This window comes from Carassius auratus, chromosome 45 (assembly GCF_003368295.1).
Source record: "Carassius auratus strain Wakin chromosome 45, ASM336829v1, whole genome shotgun sequence".
Lineage (NCBI taxonomy): Eukaryota > Metazoa > Chordata > Actinopteri > Cypriniformes > Cyprinidae > Carassius > Carassius auratus.
Window position 1 is genome coordinate 5,038,473 of NC_039287.1, and position 17,293 is coordinate 5,055,765.

At 39.7% G+C, this 17,293-nt stretch overlaps 2 protein-coding genes across 3 annotated transcripts; both read right to left on the reverse strand.

Annotated features, from left to right (window-relative positions):
• Positions 1 to 300: 300 nt before the first annotated feature.
• Positions 301 to 4,403, reverse strand: LOC113063011 (gap junction delta-2 protein-like). Its single transcript, XM_026233139.1, has 2 exons — positions 3,804 to 4,403; positions 301 to 2,273 (listed from the first exon to the last, which is right to left on the reverse strand). The coding sequence occupies exons 1-2, from the start codon at positions 3,872 to 3,874 to the stop codon at positions 1,430 to 1,432; spliced, it is 915 nt and encodes a 304-aa protein (XP_026088924.1). The 5' UTR covers positions 3,875 to 4,403; the 3' UTR covers positions 301 to 1,429.
• Positions 4,404 to 5,239: 836 nt separating this feature from the next.
• Positions 5,240 to 8,644, reverse strand: actc2 (actin, alpha, cardiac muscle 2). 2 transcript variants are annotated; one of them, XM_026233140.1, is made up of 8 exons: positions 8,493 to 8,644; positions 7,776 to 7,920; positions 7,446 to 7,685; positions 7,185 to 7,269; positions 6,939 to 7,100; positions 6,666 to 6,857; positions 5,717 to 5,898; positions 5,240 to 5,612 (listed from the first exon to the last, which is right to left on the reverse strand). In XM_026233140.1, exons 2-8 carry the CDS (start codon positions 7,902 to 7,904, stop codon positions 5,469 to 5,471), a joined length of 1,134 nt encoding a protein of 377 aa, XP_026088925.1. In that variant the 5' UTR covers positions 7,905 to 7,920; positions 8,493 to 8,644; the 3' UTR covers positions 5,240 to 5,468. The 2 variants fall into 2 exon arrangements, with proteins under 2 accessions (XP_026088925.1, XP_026088926.1); XM_026233141.1 differs by having other exon boundaries at positions 7,776 to 7,932; positions 8,493 to 8,625.
• Positions 8,645 to 17,293: the final 8,649 nt, after the last annotated feature.

Consider the following 17,293-nt stretch of genomic DNA (forward strand, 5'->3'; position numbering starts at 1 on the left):
TCTCATCAACTGTGCTTTATATGTACTTTAAATGCAATATCAACTTTTCAAAATATTGATGGATGATTTTTCGCCACTTTTCCATTCCCAAACACATTAAAGGGATAGTACATCCTTCAAATCACTCCAAACAAAGAGTTCCTGGAATTCATATCTTATGATAAGGATTACAATATACTATAATATATATATATATATATATATATATATATATATATATATATATATATATATATATATATATATATATATATATATATATATATATATATATATGTATGTACACATATGGCACTTGAATACATAAAAGCAATGTATCTGTTTTCCACAAATGAAAGCAACGGGCGCTTTGGTGTCAAAAATAAATAAATAAATCCAATACATTAATGAATAAATAAATACAAAAGATAGACATTTTGCAGCATTGGCCAGTTCACCGGCTACTGATCTGCAAGTCAGCTTAAATATATACCAGAACAATAACTCACGTTAAGGTCAGTGGTGCAAGCACAGGCAATCGAAACATTAAAGATGGCAATCTATCTAAGTCGAAAGAGAGATATGATTCATATAGTACAGATAAACACATGTGTCTGCAGTCGAACTGGTTGCGGTGAGTAAACTGAAACTATCACATGTGCGGTCTAAAACCAGAATGAGAATACAATATAATGAAACAAAAGACCTTCACAGCACAATTCGGATTTGTTTTGGCTCCTTTAAATCCATATTTAGTGCAAAACATATTTCAGGTTCCACTGATTGTGTGAACGAAGAAATAAATGTTGAAAACTCATTGCAAGCTTTCCATTCTGACCAGTAAAAAAGGTTGCATCAGTGTCCTTCAGTTGGTGATAAGAACCAAACGTTTGGTCCGTTTGTTCTGTTTGTCCATAACAGACAAATAAATACCATCGACCCCACCATGAAACAGGTGAGATGAACAACTCATAAAATAACTTTTCTTGTACATAATTGGATGCAGTGGTTTGAAGAATCGAATCCTGGTCCTGGAGTCCTCCAGAAATGCAATTTGGATGCCATTGGGACCCAAATTTGAAAATGATGTCACAGTTTACTCACCCTGATGTTATTATTTAAGCCAAAAAAGAAGATATTTGAAATACATAAGTAAAAAAATGAATCTCAGTAGGGTCCAGTATTTGACTTGGACCCCATTTACTTTCATTGCATGGACCATAAAGTTCTTCAAAATATCTTCTTTTGTGGTCCACAAAAGAAAGTCATACAGATTTGGGATGACATGCGGTTGAGTAAATAATGGCAGAACTGCCATTTTTGAGTGAAATATTCATTTAGAATAGAGGCTCCCAGACTAAAAATGAGTGTTTCATCTAAAATATGCAAGCTGTGGTCTTCCTGGACCAGGATTGAGCACCTCTGCTCTGATGAACTACATGAAGGTACATTAGACATAGGCTGAATCACTTGACTGAGTGCGGCCGAAATTCGGCATGCTCATCCGCGGGAAGTCCTTGTTTCTGATCTCGTATATGGACTTTCTCCTGGCCTGAACCCCTCTTACTGCCGTTTTAATTTTCCTCCAGCCCAGGTGATTGAGTTCTGCAAGGTTGAGCACCACGCAGAGCCCACTGACTGCAAACATGAAGACGAGGAACACAGTTTTCTCAGTGGGTCTCGAAACGTAGCATTCGACATCTTTGATGCAAGGGTAGCGATCGCACTCGTACACGGCAGGAACGTTGAATCCGTACAGGAAATACTGCCCCACCAAGAAGCCGATCTCCAGAGCGTTCCTGAAAACCACTTGAATGATGTAAAACCTTGAGATGCCCTCTTGTCGTCTCATTTTCGATTTGGCAGTTCTCATGGCTGAACTGGGGATCTCTTTCACTTCCAAACAGTCGGGCTCAGATTCTTTGGTGGAGTTTTCTGTATTCTGAAGTACTCCGTTCACAATGGTGCTTTTGAATCTTCTGCTATCTTCTCGTTTCATTGAATCATGATCTTTGTCGAGGGACAGGTAGACCATGGAGTATCTACGCTCCTTATGTTTGGCCGACTGATGCACCGAGTATGTGATGAAGCATAGACTGGGTGTGCAAACCATGATGATCTGGAACACCCAGTATCTGATGTGAGATATAGGGAACGCTTTGTCATAGCAAGCTTGGTTACAGCCCGGCTGTAAAGTGTTGCATACGAACATGGACTGCTCGTCGTCGTACACGGTCTCTCCTACTATTGCAACGATTAGAATCCGGAAGATCACCACCACTGTCAGTAGGATCCTAAACATAAAGTCAGAAATATTTTAGTTCATAGTGCATCTGATCCAGTATTCACAAAACAGTTAAGTCAAAGCAAGACAAACAATATAAAACACTTGCCAAAATGGAAAATAAATAAATGAATACATTTACTGTTAGAAATGTGGTTGCTAGAAATTCACTGCAAAAATACAGTGACAACACTTCATTTAAAGGGTTCATATTCTGCACTTTTTTTGCAGCATATATACTGTATATATATATATATATATATATATATATATATATATATATATATATATATATATATATATATATATATTGAGTCAAAAACAGAAAATACATTTAACACCTCCGCACACACATACACAATGACTGAATTAATGAATAAATTAATAAATAAATACATTAATGTAATCAATTAATTAAAAAACATTACGATTAAAGATTAATTACTTTTTTTATTCACTGTAAAAAATAGCACACGTTTTGCACATCATAACTGAATATATTTCATGAAGTGATATAATGTTAATATTCCACAGATGTACTATTTATGCTATTATCTGACAGTACTAATGTTCCAATGTACTAAGCTTTGTTGTTTGCATATACTGATACATTTTGTTAAAAATAAGACCGCATGGTGAATTCAGTTACATCAAATGTGAAGCTCCTGCGAAAATACCCAATAAGTCCAAAGTATATAAATGCGTTCAGCATACAGTGTTCATTTACATCACACAAAACACATGGCTAAATAATAATGCTATATACAGTAAACAAATAACATACAATACTCTTTGAATGTACATGACTGATAAGAAAAAAGAAACATCAGTATTTTATTGAAATGTGACGTGTCACGCGTGGATTTGCACATATGAGAACGTTAATTATAAGGTGACTTTTAATTTATTTACTGCAATAATTATAACAGTAGATTTATTATCGTGTCGAATATAACAAATACACCGTTAATTGTTATGGTAATTTATACTTCTTATACTTTCAAAAACATCACTAAAGTAAAACGATCAGTAAAATGTATTTTCAGTAAAATCACATGCAGTGTATTTTAAATCGAACTTTTCTTTTTAAATCTAACTTTTCATTTTTTTTTCTTGTTTATTGTATATGATATGGTAATTTACAGTTAACCAACTAACAGGTTTTAACTGCACGGTTTTCTGTTCTTTTGACTGTGCAGATTGACGAGGGGAGCTGTCCAGTGCTGAAACTCTCTCCACAGGCAAACGCGCGCTTCCAGCCAAGCAGGGCGCGCACATTTCTTTGAAAGCATATCAGATCTGACACGGAACAGCAGTCTTACCGATGGCACAAAATCTTTGTTGTCCAAAATGTGCTGTAACAACAATAACATCAAAAGCATTATCGTAATTCTTCGAACATCTTCCTGTCCTTTACAATGGGCACATCAAGCTCCAATAGTCAATCGCTCTCATTTAGAAGGGCCAATGCGTAACGACCTCAGCATTTTTATTTTAATGTGCAAAGCAATAAATAAACATTTTCCACTTTTTTCCTCACCTCCCGATCATAGTAGAGTGCTGTTGGACAGCCGCCTCCAGGAGACGCTCGAGAATGGTCCATTCCCCCATGGCTTTTCATTCGGAGACGATATAACACAGTGGACCGTGTAAAACCAAATGCGAGCTACTGTTCCGCTCCGAGGGCGAGTGTAGTATCGGGCGAATGCATTGATTAGTCGCTGCTGTCGCTCCGGAGCGCGCGCTCTCGTCTGAGGTCCCGATCCGTCTAAAGTCCTCCTGTTTTCTGTCGACAAGTCGCTCTGAGCCTAAACGGAGGGGAATTTAATGTTTGGCTCGTGCTAATCCCGCTTTAAGTAGACTGCCCCCCTCCTCCTCCCCCTGCGTCACGCGTAGACAGGTTGTTGGAGAGAAACCAGAACAGCAGGATCTCTCCGTTTCATTATTCTCCGAATATGCCAGAGATGCCCTGATTAATCCGTAATAAAATCATTGGTGATAAACTCAAATCACAGGGGAAGTCTGTCTCCCGCGACATGCACGCACCCGCTTGATAGGATGGGAGATTAGAGCTTACTGTAGAGTTCGCCTTCGTGTGCGCGCACGAACAGGGCGCGGATCATGGGGGGCATTTAAGGCTTGAACCCCGGCAAAGAAAGCCAAAAGGTAAGTCCAGGTTTCAAACGGGCTTTCCAACATCTTACTAATGATTTAGATACAAACTATAGCCAGAGCGCGTAAAAAAAACAAAACCACCATGAGCTGAGTTGGGAAAAAATGTGATGGCACCTTTATGCAATTCAATATGTCGTTTAACCTAACTAACTGTTGCACCAAATGAACCTCAACCAATAGTTTCTTGAAAATTACCTTATACTTTAACTCAATTTTTACTTTAGAATTTCTTGAAAACAATCGACTGCCCTGAAACGCTTTGCATTTTTACATATGTAAAAATGACACTACGTTTTCTGTTATGCAAAACAATTATTTTGTAAACAGCTGATTGACAGCTGGTTAATCTGACCTCTTCAAGTCAAGCACAGTCCCTTAACCCTCATTTGCACTCTCCTGCAGGTGATGAAGAGGTAGGCCTATTTGTGGTAACGCCTGTGGTGAACTTACACTGGTGAGTAATCGCTTTAGGACTACCCTCTAGGATGGAGAGACAAAACATGGAAAATCCCTGCTAGAATCCAACTGATAACTCAATGTTTGCACATATTTCTAGTGTAGGTAAGACAAAAATAAAATCGTCATAATCCAATGAGCTGCGTTCTCCTCTGATCTCCCTTTGCCTCCTAGAGAACCTCAGCTATTTTTAAACTAGGTGCTAATTGAAGTTGCAAATATGAATCCATCACAGATGGCTTCTGTGCAATCCTGTATTCACTGCATTAATGAACAAAGTGTTACATTTCTTGTAGTAAATGACAAAGATAAATTAAAGACAAATTAAAATAGTGACAAAAATGTACTTCTTCGCAAATTTCCTGGTCGTGTTTATTTAAAAACAAATAAATATCCACATACAAATTTATTTATGATTCAGTAAGTACCTACAAACACATTGCACTTTGGTGTAAACATACTGTACAAGGAAAAATAAAGGCAAAATCTGCCTGTATGCATAACAGGCGGAGGTAATGTTGAGAGTTTCTGTTAATTCTGTTAGAATGAATGTATAACATGGGTATCCTGGCACTTAGAAGCACTTCCTGTGGACGATGGATGGGCCAGCCTCATCGTATTCCTGCTTGCTGATCCACATTTGCTGGAAGGTGGACAGGGAAGCCAGGATGGAGCCACCGATCCAGACGGAGTATTTACGCTCAGGGGGAGCGATGATCTGTCAGAAAGAAGACATGTGATGATTACAAATCAAACGTCTTACTTAGTTGAATTAAACTTCAAAGAAGACAGGAAATCTGAATGACTGAATAAATGTTGTACCTTGATCTTCATGGTGCTGGGGGCCAGAGCAGTGATCTCCTTCTGCATTCGATCAGCTATACCTGGGTACATGGTGGTGCCACCAGACAGGACGTTGTTGGCATACAAGTCCTTACGGATGTCAATGTCGCACTTCATGATGCTGTTGTAGGTGGTCTCGTGGATACCAGCAGACTCCATACCTTTGGTGAGAAAAATACGGTGTTGTTATTGTAAGCTAAATCTAAAGCTATTAACTAATTTAAGTAAAATAGAAATAAAGTGAAATAGAAATATTGGATGTAAAAATATGAAAATTAAGAATGATTTAAAAGAAATATATAAAAAATGTTGCTTTGGTAACTAACTGAAATAAATTAAGTTGGAGTACTAAAATGACTAAAATTAAAATAAAAAATAAAGTTACTTAGAATTATACAAGTACTAAAAAACACTAAAGCACATAATAAAATTACAAAAATGGGTTAGTTAAATCTAATGTTATTGTTAATTAAAATTTGAACTAATCGCAAAATAATAATAATTATTATTCATACAACAATAAAATAAAATATAAAATGACATATATAGTTGAAATAGAATGTGGCCTTGGCAACAAAATAAGATAAATGAACTGACTAAAACTAAATAAAACTAAACTGAAATTAAATAAAGTTAAATATAAATATTACAAAAATTACACAATCAAAAGCAAATAAAAAAACAAATCTAAAACTATGTTAAATCGTGTTTGGTTAATCAAAAAAAGGCTAAATAAAATAAAAATATTAGATGAAAGAAAATGAAAATATAAAAATCAAAGCTGATTCAAAATAATAATAAATATATAATAATATACAAGAAATACTAAAACAATACTGAACCAGATTAGACAATATTTAACCAATATGCAGATACATTGTTTTATTTTTTTATTTTTTTTATGGTAGAATAATATGATATCACCCACCAATGAAGGAAGGCTGGAAGAGAGTCTCTGGGCAACGGAAACGCTCATTTCCTATGGTGATGACCTGACCATCAGGCAACTCGTAGGACTTCTCCAGAGAAGAGGAGGAAGCCGCAGTGGCCATTTCATTCTCAAAGTCCAGAGCGACGTAGCACAGCTTCTCCTTGATGTCACGGACAATCTCACGCTCAGCTGTGAGCATATATTTCCATTAAATATATTATTATAATACCTGTTTGATAACTCTAATGATACAGAATAGCTTATTCATACCAGTGGTCACAAAAGAGTAGCCACGCTCAGTTAAGATCTTCATCAGGTAGTCAGTAAGGTCACGACCAGCCAGATCCAGACGCATGATGGCGTGGGGCAGGGCATAACCTTCATAGATGGGCACATTGTGGGTCACACCATCTCCGGAGTCCAGCACGATACCTTCAAACAACAACAAATCTTTAAGGCTCCTGGGAAACCTTCAAGAAACATTTTCATGATTGTATTCACAAATACCACACTCACCGGTGGTACGGCCAGAAGCGTACAGTGACAGCACAGCCTGAATGGCCACATACATGGCGGGAACGTTGAAGGTCTCAAACATGATCTGCAAATGAATGGATGCCAGACATTTGTGAAGTCAAATGTATCTACTGTATAAAGCAGCTTTACAGCAAAGTATGTTCATGTCTATAATATTGTCATTTCTCCATGCCTTTATAGTCTAGTAAGCAGAATAAAGTTTCTAAAGTCATGTGTATGAGGAAGTTGAAGTGAGTTTACCTGTGTCATCTTCTCTCTGTTGGCCTTGGGGTTAAGAGGAGCTTCGGTGAGCAGGGTGGGATGTTCCTCGGGGGCCACACGCAGCTCATTGTAGAAGGTGTGGTGCCAGATCTTCTCCATATCATCCCAGTTAGTGATAATACCGTGCTCAATTGGGTACTTCAAAGTCAGGATACCTCTCTTGCTCTGAGCCTCGTCACCCACATAGGAGTCTTTCTGTCCCATTCCTACCATGACACCCTGTTAGAGTAGAGATTATGTCAATAGTTCAGTACAAACTGTATAATATTCCTAATTTCCCCATTTTTTTAATCGAAAACACCATTGTACCTGGTGGCGAGGACGACCAACGATGGAGGGGAAGACAGCACGAGGCGCATCATCTCCGGCAAAGCCAGCCTTCACCAGGCCAGAGCCATTGTCGCACACAAGAGCGGTGGTCTCGTCGTCGTCACACATGGTGTCAGCTGGGGCTCTAAATGAAGATCAGATACACGTACTGTACTGTGAACATCCGAGTCATTATGTTTGCATTGTTGACAAATTCACGTTTGTTCTGCAGAATAGACCACAAGACTATCTGAAATTCTTTTGATTATAAAACACCAAGAAAACAATGGCTCTTTTGAGAACTTTTCACTGAAAGGTTCTTTGGGGAACTGAGAGTGAACAGTTCAATGAAGTTGCACCTAACAAACTTTATAGTGGAAACACACACACACACACACACACACACACAAACACTCACACACAGAGAGAGAGAGAGAGAACCTTTTGGAGAACATAGTTGTGTAATTCCTGAGATGCTGACATGCTCATCTTTTATTGACTAATCCTCGAAAGTTTCAAAAGTAAAAACATTAACTTTGTTTTGTAACTCATAGTCAGCAAAGTATTAATAACTGACAACTCCAAGCCTCTGAAATGTTTGTTTAACTATATTAAATAAATATAATATCATCAGCTGACCTAGCTTAAATCCTAGCGTTCAGAAGTTCATCCCTTTAAATGAAGTCTGACATATCGGAAAGCTTTAGCTGAACTTACCAGATCAGCACCAGGAGCTGGTTCCCTTGGAGAGTGAATGGTAGACGGCGCCTTGAGGCTCAGCCGATTTATACTCCCAGAGTGGCCCGGCGCGCGCTGGACTTCCCTCTCCTTATTTGGTAGCCCGAGCGCCATCAGAGCGGAGTGGCCATGAATGGAAGGGCGCGAGAGGAGAGACCCCCGCGAGGCATTCGGTCCCGCCCATGTATGGGAAGAGACGCGGGGAAGCATCGCGGGGGGCGAGTGATGGTATTCCGCGATTTTCAGCACGTCATTATTAATCACCATAAACACTGATGAAATGTCATTTCTAAAATCAGCACGTTGCACGGTTAAAAAATGACGAAACATAAGCGATCTCTTTCTCTCCCCCTCTCTCATTCTCTCTCTATCTCTCATTCTCTCTCTCTAGGCCTAACTATATTTTAAACATCTATCTATCTATCTATCTATCTATCTATCTATCTATCTATCTATCTATCTATCTATCTATCTATCTATCTATCTATCTATCTATCTATCTATCTATCTATCTATCTATCTATCTATCTATCTATCATAAGCAGGGGAAAGCCATAATCTTTATATAATACACAGTTTAATATCACTACATTAGGAGTGAATAAGTAAATAGGAGTGAAGTAAATAGACTTTGAAATTAAATCATATGTTAGTCTTGGAAACAACATTTGAAGCGTAACGATGAATCTAAATAGAAGGGACTGACAATTGAAATCCATCGGGGAGAATGATCATTTGTGCAAATTACATTTGAGCAAAATCCTGAAACCACACTAGACGAGACATGGTGCCCGAAATGCAATTGTGCTGTTTTGTCATCCATCCCCCATTCAGGCCAGGCCTTTCATCTGACGTGTCACTGCCATTTGTTTCCATTTATATCGTAGCTAAAGTGTTTGATATTTAGGATGATGAAAGGCAGGGTGCAAAACTCGTGTAGGGTTATTTGTCTGCTTTGGGAACTTGCACTGTATATCAACGGTACTTTATAAAGCTTTATTTGATTTGAGAGTCATCAGCTGCTTAAAGGCAGTGATCAAGAGACATTTATTTATAGGGAGCCACTCTGAATTTTGAGATCACTTTGCAAACCTGAGGAAGCACATCAGCACTCTTAAAAAAAACATGACAAAGACCCACTGCCCTTAGGTTAGTATCATTATAATGACGAATAGAGGATTGTTATGGAAGTCACATCACAAACCATTGCCAGCGTGTGCTTTAATAAAATATTTAATCAACAATTGCTGAGGTGTGGTGTTATCATCCCCTCAGTTCACCTCCTCTCTCCTGTATTTTCTTTTAAGGGCAAGAGCATCTTTCCATTTAAAAATGTTAATTTGCGTTACTCTGTCTACCGATTTATGTCACTGCCGAGTGATGTGACGTGCTGTTTTTTGCATAATCCTCAACATTCTCTGTCTGAGCATCTGTCAGCCGGCAGGGCTTAAGGTTCCCTCAATCTGAACTCATTGTGGCTGTGTTAAGGGTGATTTGGCTGCTACAAAAATAACCGTGATATTTCCATGAACCGCTTGTGTGTGAATATGTCAGTGTTTGAAAATGTATTTCCAGACAATATTCCCAAAAAGGTACAAGGCTATTCTTTATATATGTGCTGCTACAGAATGAAATCTAAGCAGAAAACTTCAAGGCTTCACAACTTGCTTTTCCCTGAAATACCGTCGCTTTGAACTTACAGTAAACTTTAATCCATTTAAGCAGCAAAACAGCCTGTAAAGGGCCAGCAGTTGCGCTTAATTCTCCCGCAACTTTTCCAGTAATCCACTCACACTTCAAAACTGTTCAACATTCACGCTGAAGGCATCTCCTAACGGTTTTCCAAAATTACAGTAATCTTGTGTTCGCAGTGTTCCCAGCTAATGGTTTCCGTGACATCTCTCTTCTGAAATGTACATGCATCTCCTTTGCCCTTTAAGGACCTCTTGTGCTTCCTTAAAAAGGAAAGCTGAATGTCATAAGTCTTCAGATGAGCCTTGGTTTCCATTGAGCAGAGAACAATTATTATTCTAGGGTCACATTCTCTGGATAGTAATGCCGACTGGTCTTGTTACAGGATATGTTGCTTGCTGTCGGCAATATCTCTCTATAGCTATCTGAAACTTGATGCATTTCATCCACTGGAAAGGAATTGATTGGTGCATTCATCATACAACACATTTATGATTTCAGAAATGGCATAATCAGATATCCAATACTATGTACTGAGCAATGTTCAGCTCGTATTTTATAAATAGCTCTATGATTACATAATTATCATGTGAGCCATGCCGCTAACCTCTCTTATTGTTCATCATATGCTCTGAATGATCCACAGAACTGACGCTGTATTTATACATGTTAGACATCCAAGCTTCAACCCCATGTCAGGCAAGCCAAATAAAATAGTTTTTGAATTAGTAAATCAATCAGTAATCAATAAGCCGTTATAGTACATACAGGTCAGACTCATAGGTTGGGGATTGAGTGGTCTGTGTCAAACATAATCTTGAATAAAGGCTGGGTGAGAGCCAGACATTTCATAGTGGAGCGTGGAAAGCTGAATCCACGGCCTCTCTGTGATCTCGTTCTATGTGTGGAGAGCTGAACTCATGCCAGCTTCACAGGAATAACCTGTCACCACCCTCTCGCTTCTTCTTCTCTCTTGTATGGTAGAGACACACTCATGCAAACAGTTTATGCCAAATGTGTGTCACTGCAATTGGTAAACAAAACATAACCAGTGCTGGGTAGATTACTGTCAAATTGTAATGCATTACTGATTCCACATTACATGACAAAAGTTGTAATCGTTTGCTTAAACAGTAGTCAAAAAGTCCCCAGATGACCTTCTACTTCCAAGACTCTGGAGTTTGCATTCAATGGACACTTTACTGTCCCATGGAGCCACAAGAGAAAAGAGAATTGAAGAGAAGTGAAGCCTCAAATTAGTTTTGACCAATAAAAAGCTTCTTGATTTTTTGCTTTCCATATCGCTACAATAATCCTTTGTCTGACCCTGAAAGTTCACAGACATGTGAAGACATCTTAAGAGATATTAGTGCATGGAATATCTAAACTAAATGCTTGTCCTCCCAGGTTTGGAGACTCCAGGTGTCTTGAGAAGTTTTCTTTCTTGTGTGGTCCTGAGATCGTCTTAAAACAGTTTTGTGGCTAAAATCTTCTTTCAAGTGTTGATTCATCTGCTGTGGTTTGCAAAGGATTTAAAAAAAGGATGGAGCAACTGTTTCACAGACATCGGCTCCCTTTTGCTTTTAGTTTGACAAGATGTATATGTGTGTGTTTAGATGGAGGGTCACTTGTGGAACAGCTGCCGGGGTGTTTGACACAGCTCACACTCCCCTTCTTAACACACACACACATGCATGCACGCACACATACACACACCTGTCTTCCCAGAGCAGAGAGTACAATGCACAGTAAAACCCAAGACTTAAAAGGTGTCAAGCTTGTTGTTTGTTTCCAGGTCAGCAAACTGGTGACACATTTTCCCTAGGAAGTGTTTAGACCACACAGACAGTGGACATGCCACGCTGAAAGTCAGTTACCAAGGAAACCTTTTACAATTCACAATTGTGCTAACATTTGTATATAACTGAAGATTTTGACATTTTCTCAAGTAAATGTGAATGGTGCTTGCACACGAAGCAATGTGTTCTGGGTAATTACAAGTTGCTTAATTTCCAAAAAGCATCATTAGCTAACTATGGTTGCAAGTTCCATTGAACTCTATTGATAATGACGGAATTGCAACCATAGTTGCCATTTGGAAATGCACCCATGAGTGGTTGTTTATTTATATTGTTTGCCTCCTACGGGGCTCATGTCAATGCATTTTCTTTTTAATGCTTTGCTAATATGATCTAAGAGGTTGTTATAAAGTTGGTCTGTGGCTATTAGAATATCCTTGATTGTTTATATGGCATTGCTAAATGGTTTTAGGGTATCTGGGAATTTATCGTCAGAAGAAGCAAAACAGATGATTAATGACCCATCTCTTTAACCTGGCTTACACATAACACACTAACACATTTCTATAATTCAAATGCATTAAAGGATTGTTATGCTGCATTTATTAGGTCAACCAGAACTGGGAACACTTCCTATAATATCCAATGTACTCGCTACACCAAAGCAATCGTGATGCTTTCCTTAGCCAGCACCAGAAAATATAAAATGCCTCAAGTACTATTAAAGATCTAATAATAAATCAAGCAACAGCAACAATGCTCAGCGATCCAAACAACCGCATGACCTCCCAGCCTTGAATACCTGACCCACTATGGTCGTCAAAAAAGATGAGGAGCTGAGTCACATTAAGTCAACTCTTGTGGTGTAAGGTTTCTGTGCTTTGAGGAGGGGACGGCCTTGAAACCAGAGCCTCTGCTGCTGAAGTCAAAGACCCTGCCCCGGCCTGTCCAAAATATCCTGGCTTCCTTCCCTCAGAGATGCCTCTCATTCTCACCCCAGCTCTAGAGATTCATTCCCGCATCATCACACACTTAACCTTCGATTATTTCCACTAACAGTAACACACAGCAGTGGTCCAGCAGACGGACCCTGGGGGCTACAGCTGAGAGAGACCCCTGTGGCTTCAGATCACTGGAATACCTATGTGTGCAACTACATCCAACGCTGGGGTTATGGGAAGAGCCCCTCTATATGGTGCCAAACCAGAGTGGAGATAAGTCTCTTTGGCTGACAGCACAGGAAATGTGGCCTCATTATAACTGAATCAGGAATTGACAGATAAAGATTTGTACCAATAGTGTGATGGACATGCTTGATACCTCAGATTGTCTGAATTGCTATTACTTCTTCTGGTTTTCATGTGGCAGATGATAAAAGGGACAAAAAAGTCCAATAGTCATACTTCTATAGGACTGATAATCATGGGTCAAGATAGTCTTAATTGGTCACAGTGGGATACCAGCTGACCAAACAGCTAAAACCATTTAAACACCAGCTTGGCCAGGCTGAGTTAGTAACACTTGAAATTAGTGTACATAATATCATGCTGAAAACACTCTAGCAGCCACACATCTTACTGTAGCAAACACTCATGACATGCTAGTTAGAGCCTAGCAACACTGAACACAGCCTAGAAACATGCTATTAAAACCATACATATCTATATTGCCACCAGGCAGTCATTTAACCAGACTGAATAAAAACATGGACGTAGTCTCTGTGACGCCAGCCGTAGGATAGAAGAGCATTTTTGAAGCCTAAATTGGGCAGAGCCGGAACATTGCCATCTTGGCAGGGAATCACTCCCGGAAGATCGAAAAGGGGCAAAGAGGCGGGATGTGGGTGGAGCTGAAATCACGCCCGCCTACCTCGACAGTGGTGACGGCAGCACAGATCCACCTGTCACTCAAGTGGCCACGCCCTTAATCATGCAGAACTTTAAGGCTTAATATAATTTAAACAGAGGAGTAAAACAAATTTCACCCCCCTCACAGTTGTCATAAGGGCCAAAATTAGCTACATCAGGGTTATTCAAATCTTGCCCTGGAGGGCCAGTGCACTGCAGAGTTTAGCTCCAACACTTATCAAACCCACCTACCTGTGATTTTCTAATGATTCCAAAGACATTGATTGACAGGCTCAGGAGTGTTTGATTAGGGTTGGTGCACTGGCCCTCCAGGGTAAGATTTGTATAACCCTGAGCTACATAGACCAAAATCACTTACTGTACCAGGGTGTAAACATATTTTAGTCTGCTGTAAATTTGTGGGTATGGGATTGACTCCCTTTTGGAGCCAGTCTCTAATAGCCAGCCGATATGTGTTGGTTTCCAGAAAGAGACCGGTGGGTTGCATTTAACATTTACTTTAAATTACTTACATAATTACTATTTTATTTATTTATTATTATTATTAAAATTGTATATATTAGTTTTATGTTTTTTCTGATCTGCAAGCATCCTTGCATGACTGGGCCTACTTGACAAAAATGAAAACGTTGGACTCCTGTTGCCTGCAGGGAGTTTGACATTGTCACTGCTTCTTAAACCGAGTATGGCAGAGGCCCACTGAGAGGTGGACTCGGCTGGCATCTTTCACTGGCTCATAATAAAAACATACAGTCCTCTGCAGTCTCATTGACACTGAGCTGCCTTTGTTGGAATGAAAGAGGATATAAGGATTTGTAAGGAGTTCCTCACATCACAGAGAGAGCGCTTGAATCTGCACACAAAACTGGGCATACGCTACAGGAAAATGAGAACATCCGAGCTCAAGAGATTTTAGTTGAACAGAGCGTTTAACAAAAACGAAGTTAAGAAGCATTGAAGTTTTAAAAGTTTTAACTTCTCATTTTGAGAAGATCCAAAATGCACAGCTTCTTAATCTTTCACTGCAGACATGGATCTGCATCAAAGCATCATACCTTCAGACACTGCCTGATAAGGTCACAATTCGTAGGTTTTGGACGGCCAGGCCAGAGTGCTCAGATATAGCATGGGATAATTTACACATTGACACTTTTCAGTCATCATGATTTGCACTACAGCTGAAGAAAATTAACTCCAGTGACAAATATATATACGGTAATGATCAGAACTAAACAATGGACATATTATTTTTTTTTTCATGCTGCAGGCATTGCTCTGTCTTTAGCAGAGTGCACCAACTGCTTTCAACACAAGAGGTTCACCATATTCAGCTGCTGACTTCAATCACAGAGGAGCACAAAAGACACAGCTGGCGATCACTTGTTTCGTCATAAATGGAGTCTAACCTTTCACTCGGTTTCCACTGGTGCACAAATGGTCTTATAAGACAAGACACCCAATAGGTGTCAACATGAATGGCAAAAATAATATGTGTAATATCTATTAAAATACAGATTCTAGATGGGTCATTGTATGATTAAGTCAATAATTGGTTTTAGGTTTAAAAAACACGCTAAACATTTCAGGTTACTCATGTATCCATGGTTCCCCGAGAGGGGACGAGACTGCATCCTCTAGCGGACACTTTGGGGACTGCCGCCAGCAGGACCGGTGTCTGAAGCACGTGTGAAACATCTCTGTGGCTAACGTAGCCAGTGAAGTCACAGACAGGCACCCGGAAGTATAAGAGGGCATCTGCCAAACACTTCACTTACTTGTTTGTCTGACGGAGAATTGAAAACAGGGCAGTCCTAGGCAAGGCAAGGGGATGCAGCGTCTCGTTCCCTCTTGTGTTACATGAGTTACTTACAAGGAGGACCATACATGGGTAACCCGAGATGTTACCCTTCTAGGGAACTTGTGCTGCATCCTCTAGCATATACTTTGGGGGGCAGAATACCCACTCAGCCATGCCGCGGTGCATGCCTGTTTGCCTGTTGATAAAGCACAGAGGGAAGCTACAGACATACACCAGTCCTTACCTCAGAAAGGGGGCAAGCCATAGACACCTGAGGAAAACTGATTTTTTTTTAACCCAGTCAATCATAAGTGTCACTCCATTACCCAAGCTAGTAACACAGCTATCCTCAGAAGGCTACAATAAGCTTACAGTTACAATAAGCCAAAGCAACATACAGGGCCATCCATTTTAAAACCTTGTGGCTAACCTCAAGAGATAAGGGGAAGTGAGGGGAAGGAGACAGAGACAGTCCAGCAGTTTCAGTTTCAGAGGAAGACTTGAGGAATAAAATTCCAGACTGAATCTTCACCTTCCTGAAGCCTACGATCAGAGTCTACACTGTGCCTCGCAAGATGCCTCATCCCTCGAAAAAAGAGACAAAACGCAAGCTGAGCTTTTTCATTGGAAATGTTTCACAATGAGCGCATTCAGAGCCCTCGAGCACTAAACACGCGTGCTCCACACCAACAGATAACACACAGATCATGTGTGTCCTGGGGTGTCAGAAACCTAGGACACAGAGGCACACACTTTGTTAAATGCTCACCTGTCTTGGTTTTCTCCATGCCTTCGCACGCACTGTCAAACAGCTACTGATGACAACAAAAGTGACATGTTCGGCAGGTGCCCACATATACCTTTGGGTGCCCGTCTATGACATCAAGGGCTACATAAACCAGTGGGATTGACGATCTTTCACACATACTTTAGACACCGGTTCTGCTGGCGACAGCCCCTAAAGTGTCTGCTAAAGGACACAGCGCATGTTCCCTAGAAGGGGAATTCTGAATCAGCATAGTGAATTAGTGAAGTCATTTGTTGTTGCACTAATGACCTGCCAGCTGTGAGCTGCATGTTAAATGTTCGTCCGCTTGGCAGGACAATATCCACTCACTGGTCTGGGTCACGCATTAAAGATCATAAAAGCAATACATGACTAAATCATAGCACTTGAACAAGAATTTGTGGATATATTAGACTGGATAAACAAAATCCTTTTGTCTCACCATCAAACATCATTAGACGCCATTTAACAATGTATATGACCTAAATGACTTGATGATCCTATCAGATAGAGACTTTTCATTGGATTAATTTTTTTGTTAATCTCCTCAAGAGAAATGTAAACGATGAGAACAAAGCTTAATCTGAATACAACAAAAGTGATAAGAGTTTGAACTAACCCACAACACTTTTATGACCTGTACTGTGATATTTGAAGTATCTTTTTTTTTCTTCGTCCGAGTAAGCAATATTTCACAACTTTTGGAGAAAAAAAAAAGATGGTTTAATATACTAGTTCCAGGGGGGGGGGGGGGGGGGTCGGGGGGGTTATGTAGTGGAGGTGACATGGCTGTGTATTCTCATAATTATTTTCTGATTTTTATTAATTTTTTGACA

Excerpts from the sequence above, each read along its gene's own strand:
- actc2 (XM_026233140.1), bottom strand. The coding sequence starts at position 7,904 with ATGTGTGACGACGACGAGACCACCGCTCTTGTGTGCGACAATGGCTCT. Across the intron at positions 7,686-7,775 it reads TTGGTCGTCCTCGCCACCAG|GGTGTCATGGTAGGAATGGG; the intron begins GTACAATGGTGT and ends CTACTCTAACAG. Across the intron at positions 6,858-6,938 it reads CTACTCTTTTGTGACCACTG|CTGAGCGTGAGATTGTCCGT; the intron begins GTATGAATAAGC and ends ATATGCTCACAG.
- LOC113063011 (XM_026233139.1), bottom strand. The coding sequence starts at position 3,874 with ATGGGGGAATGGACCATTCTCGAGCGTCTCCTGGAGGCGGCTGTCCAA. Across the intron at positions 2,274-3,803 it reads CACTCTACTATGATCGGGAG|GATCCTACTGACAGTGGTGG; the intron begins GTGAGGAAAAAA and ends CTTTATGTTTAG.